General features: G+C 41.9%; 1 protein-coding gene across 1 annotated transcript in view; it reads left to right on the top strand.

The window, feature by feature from the left end:
- Positions 1-17,102, top strand: part of TMC2 (transmembrane channel like 2) — a 76,454-nt gene that overhangs the window by 25,350 nt on the left and 34,002 nt on the right. Inside the window, exons 5-8 of the mRNA XM_086333114.1 lie at positions 233-339; positions 10,132-10,230; positions 14,067-14,209; positions 16,742-16,889. Coding sequence (XP_086189240.1) covers positions 233-339; positions 10,132-10,230; positions 14,067-14,209; positions 16,742-16,889 — 497 coding nt within the window. The remainder of the gene's footprint in view (positions 1-232; positions 340-10,131; positions 10,231-14,066; positions 14,210-16,741; positions 16,890-17,102) is intronic.

Raw genomic sequence — 17,102 nt, forward strand, 5'->3', positions numbered from 1 at the left:
TCTGTTGTATTAGAAAAAGGAATGGGCTTTGGACTAGTTAGACCAGAATTTAAATTGTGCTTCTTCACTTTCTGATTGTAGGAACTTAGGCAGATCGGTTAAGCCCTTTTTATTTGAAAAAAAAAAGAAGAGATATGTGTTCCACAGACTGACATGCAAATTGTACCCATCACACACATACAGTGCTTGGCAATGTTACCATTCTCCTTCTGTAACACTTACTTCTCTTCAGGTCACTTTGGTTCTTCGGTGGCATCATATTTCATCTTCCTCCGATGGATGTATGGAGTTAACCTTGTCCTTTTTGGCTTAATATTTGGTCTAGTCATAATCCCAGAGGTAAGAAAATAACTGCCTATAACTTTGGATAGTGTTATGAGTCTTATCATGACTTCCATCTTCATTTATATGAAACAAATACTCTGTTTTACAAAGAATCCATTATTTGTTTTTAATTCGATGCTCACATCAATTGCCCAGAGAACCCAGTACGAAGAATGGAACCAGAATACTTGCATGTCTGAATGAATATGTGGACCCTACATTTTTCTACCTTTTATTTTACTTTGAGATTAGTCAAGAATTAATACTTCAGTGAGGTGTTTTCTTTTACCCTGAAAAAAAAGAGATAGAATGCATTACATTATAAATTATTACCCCAAAGAAACCCTGCATTTGAATAGCGCTCCTCACTATTCTCCCAGATACAATCTTATTATGGATGTAGATAGATCCTTACCTATAAATGAGTAATAGAGAGACAAAAAACGAACAAATGACCTGTGCAAATCTACATGATAAACTTGTGGTGAATGAGATGCCAGGTTTCCAGAGTGCTGTCCTGGGTCCCTTTCCAGGGGTGACTGTCGTCCACTAGCACTCAGCACAGTAATTGCTATAGTCCTGTCTGAACCTCCTGGCACTAGTGCGGGGCACACCGGCAGATTTACCTCTACAGCTTAGAGGGTAATGATATTTATGAATTTAGTAGTTTTTCCTTCCAGATTTATTAATCAGCTCTATGATAGGTTACTGATTCCTACTTTATTACAAATAATTCCATGAGAATATTAGAGTCAATTCTATCTGTAGTCACATCCTTGGGAAACATTCCTGAATATCTATTTTTCATGAAATTAAAAGACTTCCACAGAATGTGAATTAAATTAGTTAGAAAAGGTTGAGGATCTATTATAATAGTATTAATACTTGGTAGCAAAGGAGTGTTATATTACTTACAAAACCACTGAATTCTTTTCTACATGACCTAAAGAGTGCACACCTGAAAATCAAGGATTATGAGTCAGTCCACTTTGTCCTATAGCCTTAAGCCATTGTCACTCTCGCATACAAAGAAAAGGATTTTAACCTTCTGGTAAATGTATGCAGATGTTCTTGAAACAAATCTGGGTCTCTTCAAGTGGAAAATATTGTCAGAAGTTAAGTTTCACTTCTCCTTTCCATAACCTAGGAAGTAAGAGTTTTCTGCAGTAGTCAGTGAGGAATTTTATCTTCGCAGACTCTTTGCTTTTTTCTTGGGAGTTTTTGATTCCAAACGACTTTACTTCCATAAGAAGAGAGTACATTTAAATGCTGTAAACCTATGAGACATCCCTAGAGTTTTGCTGTACAATGGTCCAAGAAGGCTGTGTGTTACGGAAGTTGAATAATTTTAAAAATACTGAGGATTTTTTCTTCTCAAAGAAAACCTTACATCTTGTATAATTTATATAAATTAATATCCAGTGGACGTTTGTTTGAAAAAAATGAAAATTTAGTGATTGGTGCTTTCAGTGAAGAAGGCAAGACCTTAACTGTCCAGGCAAGAGTACCTTGATTTCATTGGCAGGTGTTTATGAAGCTGTATTGGAATAAGCTGGAGGAAAGAAGAGAGAGAGAGAGACAGGGAAAGAATAGAACAGAGAGGACTTGATGATGGGTTGGACAACCACAGTTGAGAATATAGGGTATCTCAAAATGCCCTCAATTAGGGTAGTGGGTCTGTCTAGTCAAAGCTATGGTTTTTCTAGTAGTCATGTATGGATGTGAGAGCTGGACTATAAAGAAAGCTGAGCACTGAAGAATTGATGCTTTTGAACTGTGGTGTTGGAGAAGACTCTTGAGAGTCCCTTGGACTGAAAGGAGATCCAACCAGTCCATCCTAAAGGAGATCAGTGTTGGGTGTTCATTGGAAGGTCTGATGTTGAACCTGAAACTCCAATACTTTGGCCACCTGATGTGAAGAGCTGACTCATTTGAAAAACCCTGATGCTGGGAAAGAATGAGGGCAAGAGGAGAAGGGGACGACAGAGGATGAGATGGTTGGATGGTATCACTGACTCAATGGACATGGGTTTGGGTGGACTCCGGGAGTTAGTGATGGACAGGGAGGCCTGGCGTGCTGTGGTTCATGGGGTCGCAAAGAGTCCAACACGACTGAGTGACTGAACTGAACTGAACTGAATGGTGTTTCTCAAAGAGCAGAAAGTTGTAATTTTGATGAAGTTCAAATTATCACTTGAAAAAATACCAATTTATTTATTTTGGCTGTGCTGGGTCTTTGTTGCTACCCGTGGGCCTTCTCTAGTTGCTGCGAGCTAGGGCGACTCTAGTTGCCGTGCAAGGGCTTCTCATTGTGATGACTTCCATTGTTGCAGGGCTTAGGCTCTAGGCACGCGGGCTTTAGTAGTTGTGGTGCATGGCTTCAGTAGTTGCCGCTTGTGGCCTCCAGAGTACAAGCTCATTAGTTGTGGCACATGGGCTCAATTGCCGCGAAGTGTGTAGGATCTTCCCAGACCGGGGATCGAACCAGTGTCCTTGTATTGCAAGGTGAATTCTTAACCACTGAACCACCAGGGAAGCCACAGATTAATTACTTTTTTTAATGATTCATGCTTTTTGTGTCCAGTCTAGGAAGTCTTCATCTATCTTTGGTTGACAGAACCCTAAAGTGACCCCCAATAACCCACACTTGTGTAGAATTTCCTTCTCTTGAATGTGGACTGGACCTGTGAATTTGCTGAAATTTTATGGTGATGAAATTTTACCCCTATGTTAAGTGCTCCTATGGTAGGCAGGTATCTCAGATTGCCCCCAGTGATCCCCCTTTCCTGATATCATGCCTTTGTATAATCCCCTCACTTGAGTAAAGGCTAGACTTTGTGGCTTGCTTTTAACAAATAGAATATAACCAAAATAACAAACTGTCACTTACAGGACTAGCTTATAAAAAACCATGACTTTCATCTGGCATTCTCTCTTGATTCCCTTCTTGGCTCACATGATTTGACGAAGCAATCTGCCAGACTGGAGAAGCCCACTGGCAAGTAACTGATGTGACCTTTGGACAGGAGCCAGCAAGGAACTGAGACCTCAGTCCAACAGCCCACAAGGAACTAAATCTTGCCAGTAACTATGTTAGTGAATCTGGAATCAGATCCTCCCCACCAGCCCTACAGATGAGACTAAAGGACCCAAATAAACCAAACCCAGGTTCCTGACCTGCAGAAACCAAGAGATAGTTGTATGGTAATTTGATGCACAGCAGCAGACAATGGATCCAGTTCCCCAGGGGATCTTAATGTGCAGCCAGGGTGTACATTGCTGGTGTACATTAATTAATTAGCCTAAATAATTCTTTAAAATACCTTGTAAGTTCTGCTCTAGGATTCACATAGGCAGCACTCAAGGATTATGAGTTAGTCCACTTTGTCCTATATTCTCAAGCCATTGTCACTCTCCAGTACAGAGAAGCCTCGTATTGATACTTCTTCTAAACATAACTGTTAAAAATTTCAGATATTTAGAAAGGTATAAAGAATGAGCCCACTCACCTACTACTAAGTTTAAGAATAAAAAGTTACATGCACACTAAAGTCCTCCATCTGCTTCTCCCCAGTTGTATTCAGTTCAGTTCAGTCTCTCAGTTGTGTTTGACTCTTTGTGACCCCATGAATCGCAGCATGCCAGGCCTCCCTGTCCATCACCAACTCCTGGAGTTCACTCAAACTCCCGTCCATAGAGTCAGTGATGCCATCCAGCCATCTCATCCTCTGCTGTCCCTTTCTCCTCCTGCCCCCAATCCCTCCCAGCATGAGTCTTTTCCAATGAGTCAACTTTTTGCATGAGGTGGCTAAAGTACTGGAGTTTCAGCTTTAGCATCATTCCTTCCAAAGAAATCCCAGGGCTGATCTCCTTCAGAATGGACTGGTTGGATCTCCTTGGAGTCCAAGGGACTCTCAAGAGTCTTCTCCAACACCACAGTTCAAAAGCATCAATTCTTTGGCACTCAGCTTTCTTCACAGTCCAACTCTCACATCCATACATGACCACTGGAAAAACCATAGCCTTGACTAGACGGACCTTTGTTGGCAAAGTAATTGTATTACCCACATAATTCTCACATGTAATCAGTCTCCTGAACTTTCCATTTCAACTTACATTTTAAAATATATTGGCTTAAAGTTAAATAACATGGTTTCTTTTTTTTTTAATCACTCATGTATCTGAAGTTATATTCCCTTTTGCATGATAGTGTAATTTTTTTCCTCTTTCATTTACATTGAAGGTTTGTCTCTTTTAGTTATTTTATTAAAGAAACAACTGGCTTTGTTGATTCTCTGGCGTGTCTTTTTTTTAATTCACGTTGAGGAGGACATAATTTACATATTGTAAACTTCACTCTTTTAAAGTATACAGTTTGATAAGTTTTGACAAATATATAGTCAAGGAACTATCACCACAACTTCTATCACCTAGAAAGTTCCCCGATGCCCCCTTTGCAAGAAATCTCTCCTTACCTCCAGCCCTTGACCAGCAGTGATCTGATTTCTGACCCTAAATTTTTGCCTTTTCCAGAATATCCTATGAATAAAATCATGCACTCTGTAGCTTTTTGTGCCTGGCCTCTTTCATTTAGCACAGTGTCAATGAGATTCATCCATGTTGTTGTATGTATCAAATAGTTTGTCCCTTTATTGCTGGGTAATATCCTGTTGTATGGATGTACCATAGTTTGTTATCTATTCACCAGTCCATGAATATTTGGGTTGTTTCCAGCTGAGGACTATGATGAACAAAGCTACTGTAAACATTCACCTTTCAGGCCTTTGTCTTATGTATCTCTATTTTCTACATCCTTAATTTCTACTCATAAATTAATAGTTTCTTTCCTGCTCATGTCTTTGAGTTTGTATTAGTTATCTATTGCTGAGTAAGAAAGGTATCCTGAAATTTTTACTAAAAAAACAAACATTTGTTATTTCACAATTTCTGTGGATTAGGAGGGGCTTATCCAAGGTGTTATGAAAACCAGGTGGTATTCTGTTTCTTAAACGAGGTAGTGAATATACGCTAGTTAATTTTCTTTTCATTATGATCAGACATATATACATATATATATATATATATATATATATATATACTATTTTATATACAATGTGTTTCCCAATAAGCAGAGGTGTGGGTCAGCAGTGGCCTGCTACAGGGTCAGGGGCGCTGAGTGTGGCAGTGCCTGCACAGCACATTTTGAAGGAGGTTGCCATTATCTTCATTACCTCCATACCTTCATTACCTTCACCATAGTTTGGCCTCAGGTCAAACAACAGGGAGGGAACACAGCTCCGCCCATCAACAGAAAGTTGGATTAAAGTTTTACTGAGCACGGACCCGCCCATCAGAACAAGACCCAGTTTCCCCCACAGTTAGTCTCTCCCAACAGGAAGCCTCCATAAGCTTCTTATCTTTATCCATCAGAGGGCAGACAGAATGAAAACCACAATCACAGATATAATATAAATTTTATATATTTTAAAATAATATAAATTTTAAAGCAAGCAAAAAGAAATAGGAGTGAATTACCTAAAAATTATGAACCTATAAATTAAAAAACAAATGTTACATTAGATACTAAACAATAAAGCCCGTGTTAGTAAAAATCAAGAGCAATATGGAATGCCCATCCCAGCACTTTTCAACTTTATTTTCAAATTTCTACCTAACGCAATAAGTAAAGAAAAATAAACTTATACATTTTATGTAAAAAATACAAAATTCTTTTAATTTGCAGGTGATACTATCATATACCCCCAAGTACCAATGAGTGCATCAAAAGTTTCTTGAATTAATAAAAAAATATATAGAGATGACTAGAGTCATTTTCACTTTTTCATACTGTTCATGGGGTTCTCAAGGCAAGAATACTGAAGTAGCTTGTCATTTCCTTCTCCAGTGGACCACGTCAGAACTCTCTCCCATGACCCGTCCATCTTGAGTAGCCCTACATGGCATGGCTCATAGCTTCATTGAGTCAGACAAGGCTGTGGTTCATGTGATCAGTTTGAGTAGTTTTCTGTGATTGTGGTTTTCATTCTGTCTGCCCTCTGATGGATAAGGATAAGAGGCTTATGGAAGCTTCCTGTTGGGAGAGACTAACTGTGGGGGAAACTGGGTCTTGTTCTGATGGGCGGGTCCGTGCTCAGTAAAACTTTAATCCAACTTTCTGTTGATGGGTGGAGCTGTGTTCCCTCCCTGTTGTTTGACCTGAAGCCAAACTATGGTGATGAAGGTAATGAAAGTATGGAGGTAATGAAGATAATGGCAACCTCCTTCAAAAGGTGCTGTGCAGGCACTGCCACACTCAGCGCCCTGACCCTGTAGCAGGCCACTGCCGACCCACACCTCTGCTGGAGACTCCTGGACACTCACTGGCAAGTCTGGTTCAGTCTCTTGTGCGGTCACTGCTCCTTTCTCCTGGGTCCTGGTGCATACAAGGTTTTGTTTGTGCCCTCCAAGAGTCTGTTTCCCCAGTCTTTTGTATGTTCTGGCACCTCTGTGGTGGGGTTAATGGCAACCTCCTCCAAGAGGGCTTATGCCATACCCAGGTCTGCTGTACCCAGAGCTCCTGCTTCTGAGGCAGGCCACTGCTGACCCATACCTCCACAGGAGACACTCAAACACTCAAAGGCAGGTCTGGCTCAGTCTCTATAGGGTCTCCTGGTGTGCACACGGTTTTGTTTGAGCCCTCTGAGCATCTCTGATGGCTATGGGGTTTGAATCTAAATGCAATTTTGCCCCTCCTACCATCTTGCTGGGGCTTCTCCTTTGCCCTTGGATGTGGGGTATTTTTTTTTTGAATATGTGAACCATGAACTTTCAGATGTTCAAGCTGGTTTTAGAAAAGGCAGAAGAATCAGCGATCAAATTGCTAACATCATCTAGATCATTGAAAAAGCAAGAGAGTTCCAGAAAAACATCTATTTCTGCTTTATTGACTATGCCAAAGCCTTTGACTGTGTGGATCACAATAAACTGTGGAAAATTCTGAAAGATATGGGAATACCAGACCACCTGACCTGCCTCTTGAGTAACCTGTATACAGGTAAGGAAGCAACAGTTAGAACTGGACATGGAACAACAGACTGGGTCCAAATAGGAAAAGGAGTACGTCAAGGCTGTATTTTGTCATCCTGATTATTTAACTTCTATGCAGGGTACATCATGAGAAACGCTGGGCTGGAAGAAGCACAAGCTGGAATCAAGATTGCCAGGAGAAATATCAATAACCTCAGATATGAAAATGACACCACCCTTATGGCAGAAAGTGAAGAAGAACTAAAGAACCTCTTGATGAAAGTAAAAGAGGAGAGTGAAAAAGCTGGCTTAAAGCTCAACATTCAGAAAACTAAGATCATGGCATCCGGGCCTATCACTTCATGGCAAATAGATAGGGAAACAGTGGAAACAGTGGCTGACTTTATTTTTCTGGGCTCTGAAATCACTGCAGATGGTGATTACAGCAATGGAATTAAAAGACGCTTACTCCTTGGAAGGAAAGTTATGACCAAACTAGACAGCATATTAAAAAGCAGAGACATTACTTTGCCAACAAAGGTCCGTCTAGTCAAGGCTATGGTTTTTCCAGTAGTCATGTATGGATGTGAGAGTTGGACTATAAAGAAGGCTGAGCACCGAAGAATTGATGCTTTTGAACTGTGGTGTCGGAGAAGACTCTTGAGAGTCCCTTGGACTCCAAGGAGATCCAACCAGTCCATTCTAAAGGAGATCAGTCCTGAGTGTTCATTGGAGGGCCTGATGTTGAAGCTGAAACTCCAATACTTTGGCCACCTGATGTGGAGAGCTGACTCATTTGAAAAGACCTTGATGATGGGAAAGATTGAGGGCAGGAGGAGAGGGGATGACAGAGGATGAGATGGCTGGATGGCACCACCAACACAATGGACATGGGTTTGGGTGGACTCTGGGAGTTGGTGATGGACAGGGAGGCCTAGCGTACTGTGGTTCATGGGGTCACAAAAAGTCAGACACGACTGAGCGACTGAAATGAACTGAACATTCTCCTGTCAACAGTTATTCAGCAGCAAGTTGTAATTTTGGAGTTCTCTCAGGAGAAGATTTGGACTATAAAGAAGGCTGAGCACCGAAGAATCAATGCTTTTGAACTGTGGGGTTGGAGAAGATTCTTGAGAGTCCCTTGGACTGCAAGGAGATCAAACCAGGCAATCTCAAAGGAAATCACTCCTGAATATTCATTGTAAGAACTGATGCTGAAGCTGAACCTCCAATACTTTGGCCACCTGATGTGAAGAACTGACTCACTGGAAAAGACCTTGATGCTGGAAAAGATTGAGGGCAGGAGGAGAAGGGGACGACAGAGGATGAGATGGCTGGATGGCATTACCGAATTGATGGACATGGGTTTGAGCAAGCTTCAGGAGTTGGTGATGGACAGGGAAGCCTGGCGTGCTGCAGTCCATGGGGTTGCAAAGAGTTGGACACAACTGAGCAACTGAACTGAACTGAGAGTCATTTTAAATAAACAAACATCAGTGATATTTTCTACATTCTCAGTATCAAGTTTGAAATTAAATTTAAAATGTTCATACTCAAAATAGTAATAAATCTATAAAATAACTAGCAATAAATTTAACAAAGTAGATTTCTATGAGGAATATTATAAAGCAAGGCAGGACAAAAATATCACCAAATAAACAGGAGGCACATTCGTGGAAGATAAGATTTAATATCATTAAAAAGATCAATCCTCTCTAAATCAGTATGTAAATTTAATATAATTCTGATTTTTTAATAAATAGCAATGTGAATCAAGGCATATATATATATATGTATATATCTATATAGATAACAGAATTATGTACACCCAGACAGCAAATTAAAAAGCAGAGATATCATTTTGCCAACAAAATGATACCACCAGGTCCATATAGTGAAAGCTATGATTCTTCCAGTAGTCACGTACAGATGTGAGAGTTGGACCATAAAGAAAGCTGAGTGCTGAAGAATTGATGCTTTTGAATTGTGGTGCTGGAGAAGACTCTTGAGAGTCCCTTGGACTGCCACGAGACCAAACCATTCAATCCTAAAGGAAATCAGCGCTGAATACTCATCGGAAGGACTGTTGCTGAAGCTGAAACTCCAATACTTTGGCCCCCTGATGCAAAGAGCTGACTCATTGGAAAAGACCTTGATGCTGGGAAAGATTGAGGGCAGGAGGAGAAGGGGGTGACAGAGGATGAGATGGTTGGATGGCATCACTGACTCAGTGGACATGAGTTTGAGCAAACTCCAGGAGATAGTGAAGGACAGTTTCCTGGCATGCTCCAGTCCATAGCGTCTCAAAGAGTGGGACACGACTTAGTGACTGAACAACAACAACAAAGAACTTGAAATACTCTAATTATTCCAACAATACGGGATTTTTAAAATAGGTTTGGGGTACATACATGTGATTAGGTATTTTGAAGTCATTTTATTTTGAAAAATACCATATGCCATAAGGAACTGGTCATAAAATAATAGTAAGCTAAATAGCCAAACTAAAACATACATAAAACTCAGAAACTTTGAAAGAAAATATATGAATATCTATCAATCATCTTTAAGATGTGAAAGTGATAGGTAATTTTTTAAACACTCTTCTTTACTTTTTCACATTTTCTACAATGAGTATATACTGTTTTAAATCAGGAAAGTAATGTTATTTTTTTTTAATGAGTGTTCCTGCTCTGAGAAGGAATTTAACCCACTGTGTGCACATTTCTGTGTGTTTGTTTCTCCTCCACATGTAATTGTGTCATTCTCTCCCAACACAAGGTGCTAATGGGCATGCCCTATGGAAGTATTCCCAGAAAGACGGTGCCTCGGGCTGAGGAAGAAAAAGCCATGGATTTTTCTGTTCTTTGGGATTTTGAGGTACCATTGCCAATGTGCACAATGTTGTGAGTGTGGATAAGTGTTGAAATGTTTAATTATTGGAAAGCCAGTGCTTCAACCAGTGGGATCCCGGCACTGTGCAGAATAAGCTAGCCAACCATGTCCACCTAGGTCCCCTTCATGGGTCTTTCCATCACACATCCTGATGCGCACAAGTTCCCCACGAGGTCACTGCTCCCCCCATTCTGCCAGATCTATGTAAGGCAATCTTGCAGGATGGTTTTATCTCATTATAACCCAGTAAGACCCCAGGGCTATTGCCAGTCCAACATTTCCCCAAGCTTCACTTGACATCTTCAACTAAGTATCAAATTTGCTTCTCAAATCCAACAGCTATCCAACCAAACTCACATCATCTTTTCTCATCTCTTTTATGGGAACCACCAGTCATCCAGTCATTCAAGTCTGAAACCTGAAAGTCATCCCACATTTTTCTGTCATCACTACCACCCCTCACATCCAACGAATCACTGAATCTGAGCCTGTCTACTAAATATTTCTTAGTCTCCTTTTATCTTTCCCTTGGACCTCTGCTCTGAATAACACTGTACCAAGATCACTGTCAGAATCTTCTGCCTGTGCTCCCAGCCTTTTCTTGGCTCCTCACATCTCCATTCCCTATGCTGCCAGGGACCTTTCTAAAATACAAGCGTGACCCTGTGACTCCCCATGGTCGATATTCATTCATTCCTATTCCCAGTTGGAATAAAACCAAGTGTTCTGAATTGGGTTTACAAAAGAATTGTTCATGACCCAGTTGCCCTCTATCTTGCCAGTCCCAGTCTGTCTAAGACCTCATATTTTGTGTCGCAATATTATCAACCTGGGGGGAAGTCCAGTGCCCCGTGCCTTTGCTCAGGGTCCTGTGCCCATCCTTTCCTCAGAAAAGTGTGAAAGTGAGTTGGAGTATTTTTTTCAAGTTATCTGGAAAGGAGTGTTTCAAATAATTACTATACCACTAAGAATTGCATACTATTGCCACTATATGTGGGTTTCCTTGGTGGCTCAGCAGTAAAGAATCCACCTGCAATGCAGGAGACCTGGGTTTGACCCCTGGGTCAAGAAGATCCTCTGGAGAAGGAAATAGCAACCCACTCCAGTATTCTTGCCTGGGAAATCCCATGAACAGAGGAGCCTGGCGGGCTACACTCCATGGGGTCACAAGAGTCAGACACAACTTTAGCAACTGAGCACACACACATGCCACCACCACTACTATATGCTGCTACTGAGAATTTCCTTTATTCTTTTTTTTTAAATATTTATTTATTCATTTATTTATTTTTAGCTACTCTGGGTCTTCCTTGTTGTGTGCAGGCTTTCTCTAGTTGCAGCAAATGGGACTACTCTCTAATTCTGGTGCACAAGCTTCTTATTTGCGGTGGCTTCCCTTGTTAGCTCAGTTGGTAAAGAATCCGCCTGCAATGCAGGAGACCTCAGTTTGATTCCTGTGTCATAAAGATCTGCTGGAGAAGGGATAGGCTACCCACTCCAGTATTCTTGGGCTTTCCTGGTGGCTCAGCTGGTAAAGAATCCACCTGCAATGAGGGAGACTTGGGTTCGATCCCTGGGTTGGGAAGATCCCCTGGAGAAGAGAAAGTGTTCTGGCCTGGAGAATTCCAGGGACTGTATTAGTCCATGGAGTTGCAAAGAGTTGGACACGACTGAGCAGCTTTCACTCTCTTGTTGCAGAGCACAAGCTCCAGGCACATAGGCTCAGATTTAGTTGCCCCATGGCACGTGGAATCTTCCCAGACCAGAGATCTAATCCACATCCCCTGCATTGGCAGGAGGATTCTTAACAACTAGACCATCAGGAAAACCCTTCTTTATTCTTTATTTCACCCAAGAACCCTTGTTGAAATGTCCTATCCAGCCCAGACCAACAATTTTTTCAGCAATAATCCTACGTTGTATTTGTTGTTGCCAAGGATAAATTTTTATATTTCAAGTAAAAATAGAAATTTTGGAAAACTTACATCCATCACCATGACAATGGCAGTTTCTCAGTAGTTAAATACTTTTCTGATGAGATCAATGGAGATGTTAACAACGTGATTTTTGGGAGTCCAATGATTAAGACTCTGCTTCCACTGCAGGGGGCACAGGTTCAATCCCTGGTCAGGAAACTAAAGATCCCACATGCCATGAGGCACAGCCAAAGCTAAAACAAAAGAGAAAACTGCTTGTATAAGAAATGTGTTGACATTTGGTGTATGTTCATAACTCAGTGAACTTTCCAGATGACCAATACAAAATGATGTGTGAGTGAAAGATCCCACATCTTGATAGTAAAAGATAGAGCAATTGATTTTTTAAAACTTTATATTTTGAGATAACTTTAAACTTATAGAAGAGTTGCATAAATAGTACAGAGAATTCCCATATACCGTTCACCCATTCACCTTATGATATCCAGAGAACAATCATCAAAACTAAGAAATTAATCTTCATCCAGTATTGAAATACTGTATTTATTTGAATTTCACCTGTTTTTCCACTAATGTTCTTTTTCTGTCCCAGGACCCAATTCAAAATCTCACATTGATTTGTCAAGTCTCTTTACTCTCCTCCAACCTGTGACTGTTCTCTATCTTTCAGTGACCTTGACACATTTGAATAGCTAATCAGTTGTTTTTGGAAAATGCCCCTGAATTTGGGTTTGTCTGATGTTTTCTCATGATTGTATTAAGGTTATGCATCATTGGGAAGGATACCACAGAGGTAATGTGACTTTCTCAGGGTGTCAAATCAGAGTTACATTATGTTGAGCTCTTGGTTAAAGTGGTATCTGCCAGAGTTCTCTGCTGTAAAGTGAGTATTTTTCCCTTTTCAATTACTTAGTACTTGAGGGACAGCAATGGATCTTCAGGTATAAAAAGTTCATTATATGATTCATATTCCACATGATAGCTAACTTTTAAGAACTAGTTATGGGGTTGAGGTAAAATATCAAAGAAGAAATAATCACAAGTATGTGAAAAATACTATTAAAATTTGCCTCCTCTCTCCAGCTACACGTCTGTGTGAAGCCAGAAGAATCCCATGTTTTGTGTTCAGTAAAGATATAAAAGAAGTACTAAAATTCTAAGTTAATATTATACCTAAACAACTACACACCTAAAAAGTGTGCTAATTACACTTAAAGTCAATTATGTGCTTGTGCTTTTGTGCTTAGTCTCTCAGTCATGCCCGACTCTTTGCGACCCCATGGACTGTAGCCCACCAGGCTCCTTTGTCCATGGGGATTCTCCAGGCAAGAATACTGGAGTGGGTTGCCATGCCCTCCTCCAGGAAAGCAAATTATACCCAGAACCAAACTGAAATTAAAATTCAGGTTAGATTGTGAGCTTTATCACACAGTTTTCTTTAGAAGTTTTGAGACACTGAGAAAGATGGATTTCCACCTAGTTCCAGAGTGTTAAATTAAGACCCTGGGCACAGGAGGCAGAGCAGAGGGGAGCTTGGAGTGGTGTGTGCAGGTGCACACAGACACATACACACAAACATCCCTCATCCCTAATTCATCCCAAATGTTAACAATAATCTCCTCCCCCTTCTGTATCTCCGTGTCCTCCGTACTCATTGTAATGGAGAAATAGAAGGAGAAAGGAAAGAGGGGAGAGTGGAGACCTGCACAGACTCTGGACCAAACCAGGGGAATGAAGGGAAGAACAAGAATGTCCAGAGCTCTTCCTTCCTCCCCTCCAGCTCCCATCATACCTCTGAAAAAGAAACCCCAGGTCAGACAGGAGGGTCTGATGACTGTCACTCTAAGCTCACTAACCCAGAACATTTGCTTTGCTGACGCCCAGGGCTACATGAAGTATTCTGCTCTCTTCTATGGCTACTACAACAACCAGAGGACCATCGGGTGGCTGAGGTACAGGTTGCCCATGGCTTACTTCATGGTGGGGGTCAGCGTGTTCGGCTACAGTCTGATGATCGTCATTAGATCGTAAGTATGATTATCTCATTTTCAGGCATTTAATCTTCCCACAAACAGCCCACTCCTATGGTCACACTGTGCCTACTTACCGTCTTTCTCAAGGATTTAGAGAGAAAACAAGGAAACAAATAAAGCAAATGCAGGTTGTCATACGAGGCATGAAAGATATATACAGGTTAATGTGGGAAGTTCTGGAAAATGGGATAGACACTCCTTTAGAAGAAGCTGGCACAGCACTTTAGACAAAGCAAGAGCATGTGCAAAGGCCCTGAGGCAGTGAATATCCTACTGGGCCCCAAAAACAGTCAAAAAGCCAGTGTAGGGCTTCCCTAGTGCCTAAATGGTAAAAAATCTGCCTGCCAGTGCAGGAAGCACAGATTCAATCTCTGATCCAGGAAGATCCTACCAGACATGGAGCAGCTAAGCCGTGTGCCACAACTATTGAACCTGCACTCTAGGCCCTGGAAGCCACAACTACTGAAGCCCACGTGCCCAGACCCCATGCTCTGCAGCAAGAGAAATCACTGCAATCGCGGCAAAGAGTAGTCCCTGCTGTCTACAACCAGAGAAGGCCCACAGAGTGAGGAAGACTCAGGACAGCCATACATAAATACATAGAAATGATTAAAATCTTAAACAAAACAAAACAGTATGGCTTGAAGAGGAACATGGTACCTGGTAAGAAAATGCTGGAGAAGTTTTCGAGGCCTGTTTCTGTTTTCCTCAGAGCCTGGCTTCCTCAGAAAAACCCTCTGCTGTAAGCTCACATGAGAGCTGAGGAGGCACTTACGAAGATACAACAATGAGGCTAAATGAGGCCAATGAGGCTTCACACAGAGTACGTGGCAGTGGCTAACCTTGGTGTCCTCTCCGACCCCAACTCTGCTTTTCTGTGTGGTCAGAAATGGTGCTTTAATACATTTGTGCCTCCTAATTCATATTCTCTGAAGAAAAAAACTTGGCTTACCCCTCGGATTGCCTTCTTCTAAGTCAGGGGATCCCAGTCAGCACAGGCTGTGCAGGATGGGGGCGCAGTCTGTGCACAGACCTGACCACCAGGCCCCCCCTTCAGCAGGGCCACCGGAGGTCACGTATCCTAGAAGAGCAGAGCAGCTGTGTATGCAGCAGAAGCGGAGAGCCGTTGAAGCCCGGCCAGGACCCCCGCAAGGCGATGGACGGGCCCAGCTGGGTTTTCTATCTCATCCACTCAGAGGAAAATGCTGCTGTTCATGAGAGCCTGTCTGCCATGAGACAGTGACCACTACATGACATGTGGCTACCCAGATCTATCAAGCAAAAGGAAAAAAAAAACAAGGGGGCAGGCGAGACAGGGTTGGTTTTATTCTTGGCCCTGACATTGTTACATTTTTCCCAGAAAAGTGTAAGGATATGGAATGTTTCCCTGTTGAACCAAAAAGCTAACGAAAGCAACCAGGCCCCTGAAACAGCAAATCCCAAAAGCCAACATGTCAGACAGAGTCAGAGAGAAGCAAACCCCCCATTGCATATGATGGAACCCCTGCCTGGAATTCTATGGTTCTCCCAGGGTGGACCTCCAGGAAGCACAAAAAGAGAATGAGGACAGGGAGGTTGAAATAGGGGGCTATTAAAGCAGCTCCAAGGTACTTTCCTCCAAGCTTGCTTAATAAAAGGATGTGTGCATGATCTGGCTGTAATACCAACTGCCTCAGGGCTTATTGAATTTTATATCAGAAAAATATAATTTTTATCCAAGAAAATAGATGAATTAGAAGGGGATGTTCTTGAATTTATGGTTGCTAGGGGGAAGGATGAGGGGAAGGGATAGTTAGGGAGATAGACATCTACACACTGCTATATTTAAAATGAATAACCAACAAGGAACAACTGAGAACTCTGCTCACGGTTATATGGCAGCCTGGATGGGAGGAGAGTTCAAGGGAGAAGGGATACATGTATATGTTTATATATGGCTGAGTCCCTTTGCTGTTCACCTGAAACTATCACAATATTTTTAATTGGCTATACCCCAATGAAAGCGAAAGTGAAATTTGCCCAGTTGTGCCAGCTCTTTGTGATTCCATGTCACAAAGGCTCTATACAGTCCATGGAATTCTCCAGGCCAGACTACTGGAGTGGGTACCCTTTCCCTTCTCCAGGGGATCTTCCTAACCCAATAAAATACCCCAACAGAAAAGTTTAAAAATAAAAAAATACATGTGCAAAGAAGTAATGGAAGTAAATTTTAAAAAAGGAAGGGATGTTCTCTGTGAGAAGAGTTCTAAAACATTGGCAAGTGAGTCAAGTCACAAGAATTTAGACGTCAGAGTAGAAAACATGGTTATGTGTCCTGAACCCATGCTGGATTCTTGTTATCCAGCTGACTCCATGTATGCTCACAGGGCACTCTGACTTTGAGGGGAAGGTGCTCTGGCTGTCAGTAGCCTGACTCAAATCTGTCTTAGCTCTTTTCCTTCACTGGATATCTGCCACCTGTGCCCAAGACTGGGCTGACACAGCAGACACGGAGCAGACCTAACGACAGCAGTCTGTGCCCTGCAGGATGGCCAGCAACAACCAGGGCAGCACGAGCGAGGGGGAGAGTGATAACTTCACATTCAGCTTCAAGATGTTCACCAGCTGGGACTACCTGATTGGGAATTCAGAGACCGCTGACAACAAATATGCCTCCATCACCACCAGCTTCAAGGTAGTCACCTCAGGGCCGTTCCCACTTCCTGGGGAACTCTGAGTCCCTCCGGTCACTGGGAGAGTTCTCCCAGCCGGGGCATGGGAAACAAGATCCCCAATTAGTTTGTGGTAAGAGCTTTCCCTGAAGTGGGAGCCTAGCTCTCAAGCCTTCAAGAAAGAATGCTCATGGGTGGTACTCACCATCTGTTTCTTAATATGGTTGAGAATCATG

The sequence above is a fragment of the Bos grunniens genome, chromosome 13 (genome assembly GCF_055505025.1).
Source record: "Bos grunniens cultivar Pamir isolate PY7600 chromosome 13, Bosgru_T2T1.0, whole genome shotgun sequence".
Lineage (NCBI taxonomy): Eukaryota > Metazoa > Chordata > Mammalia > Artiodactyla > Bovidae > Bos > Bos grunniens.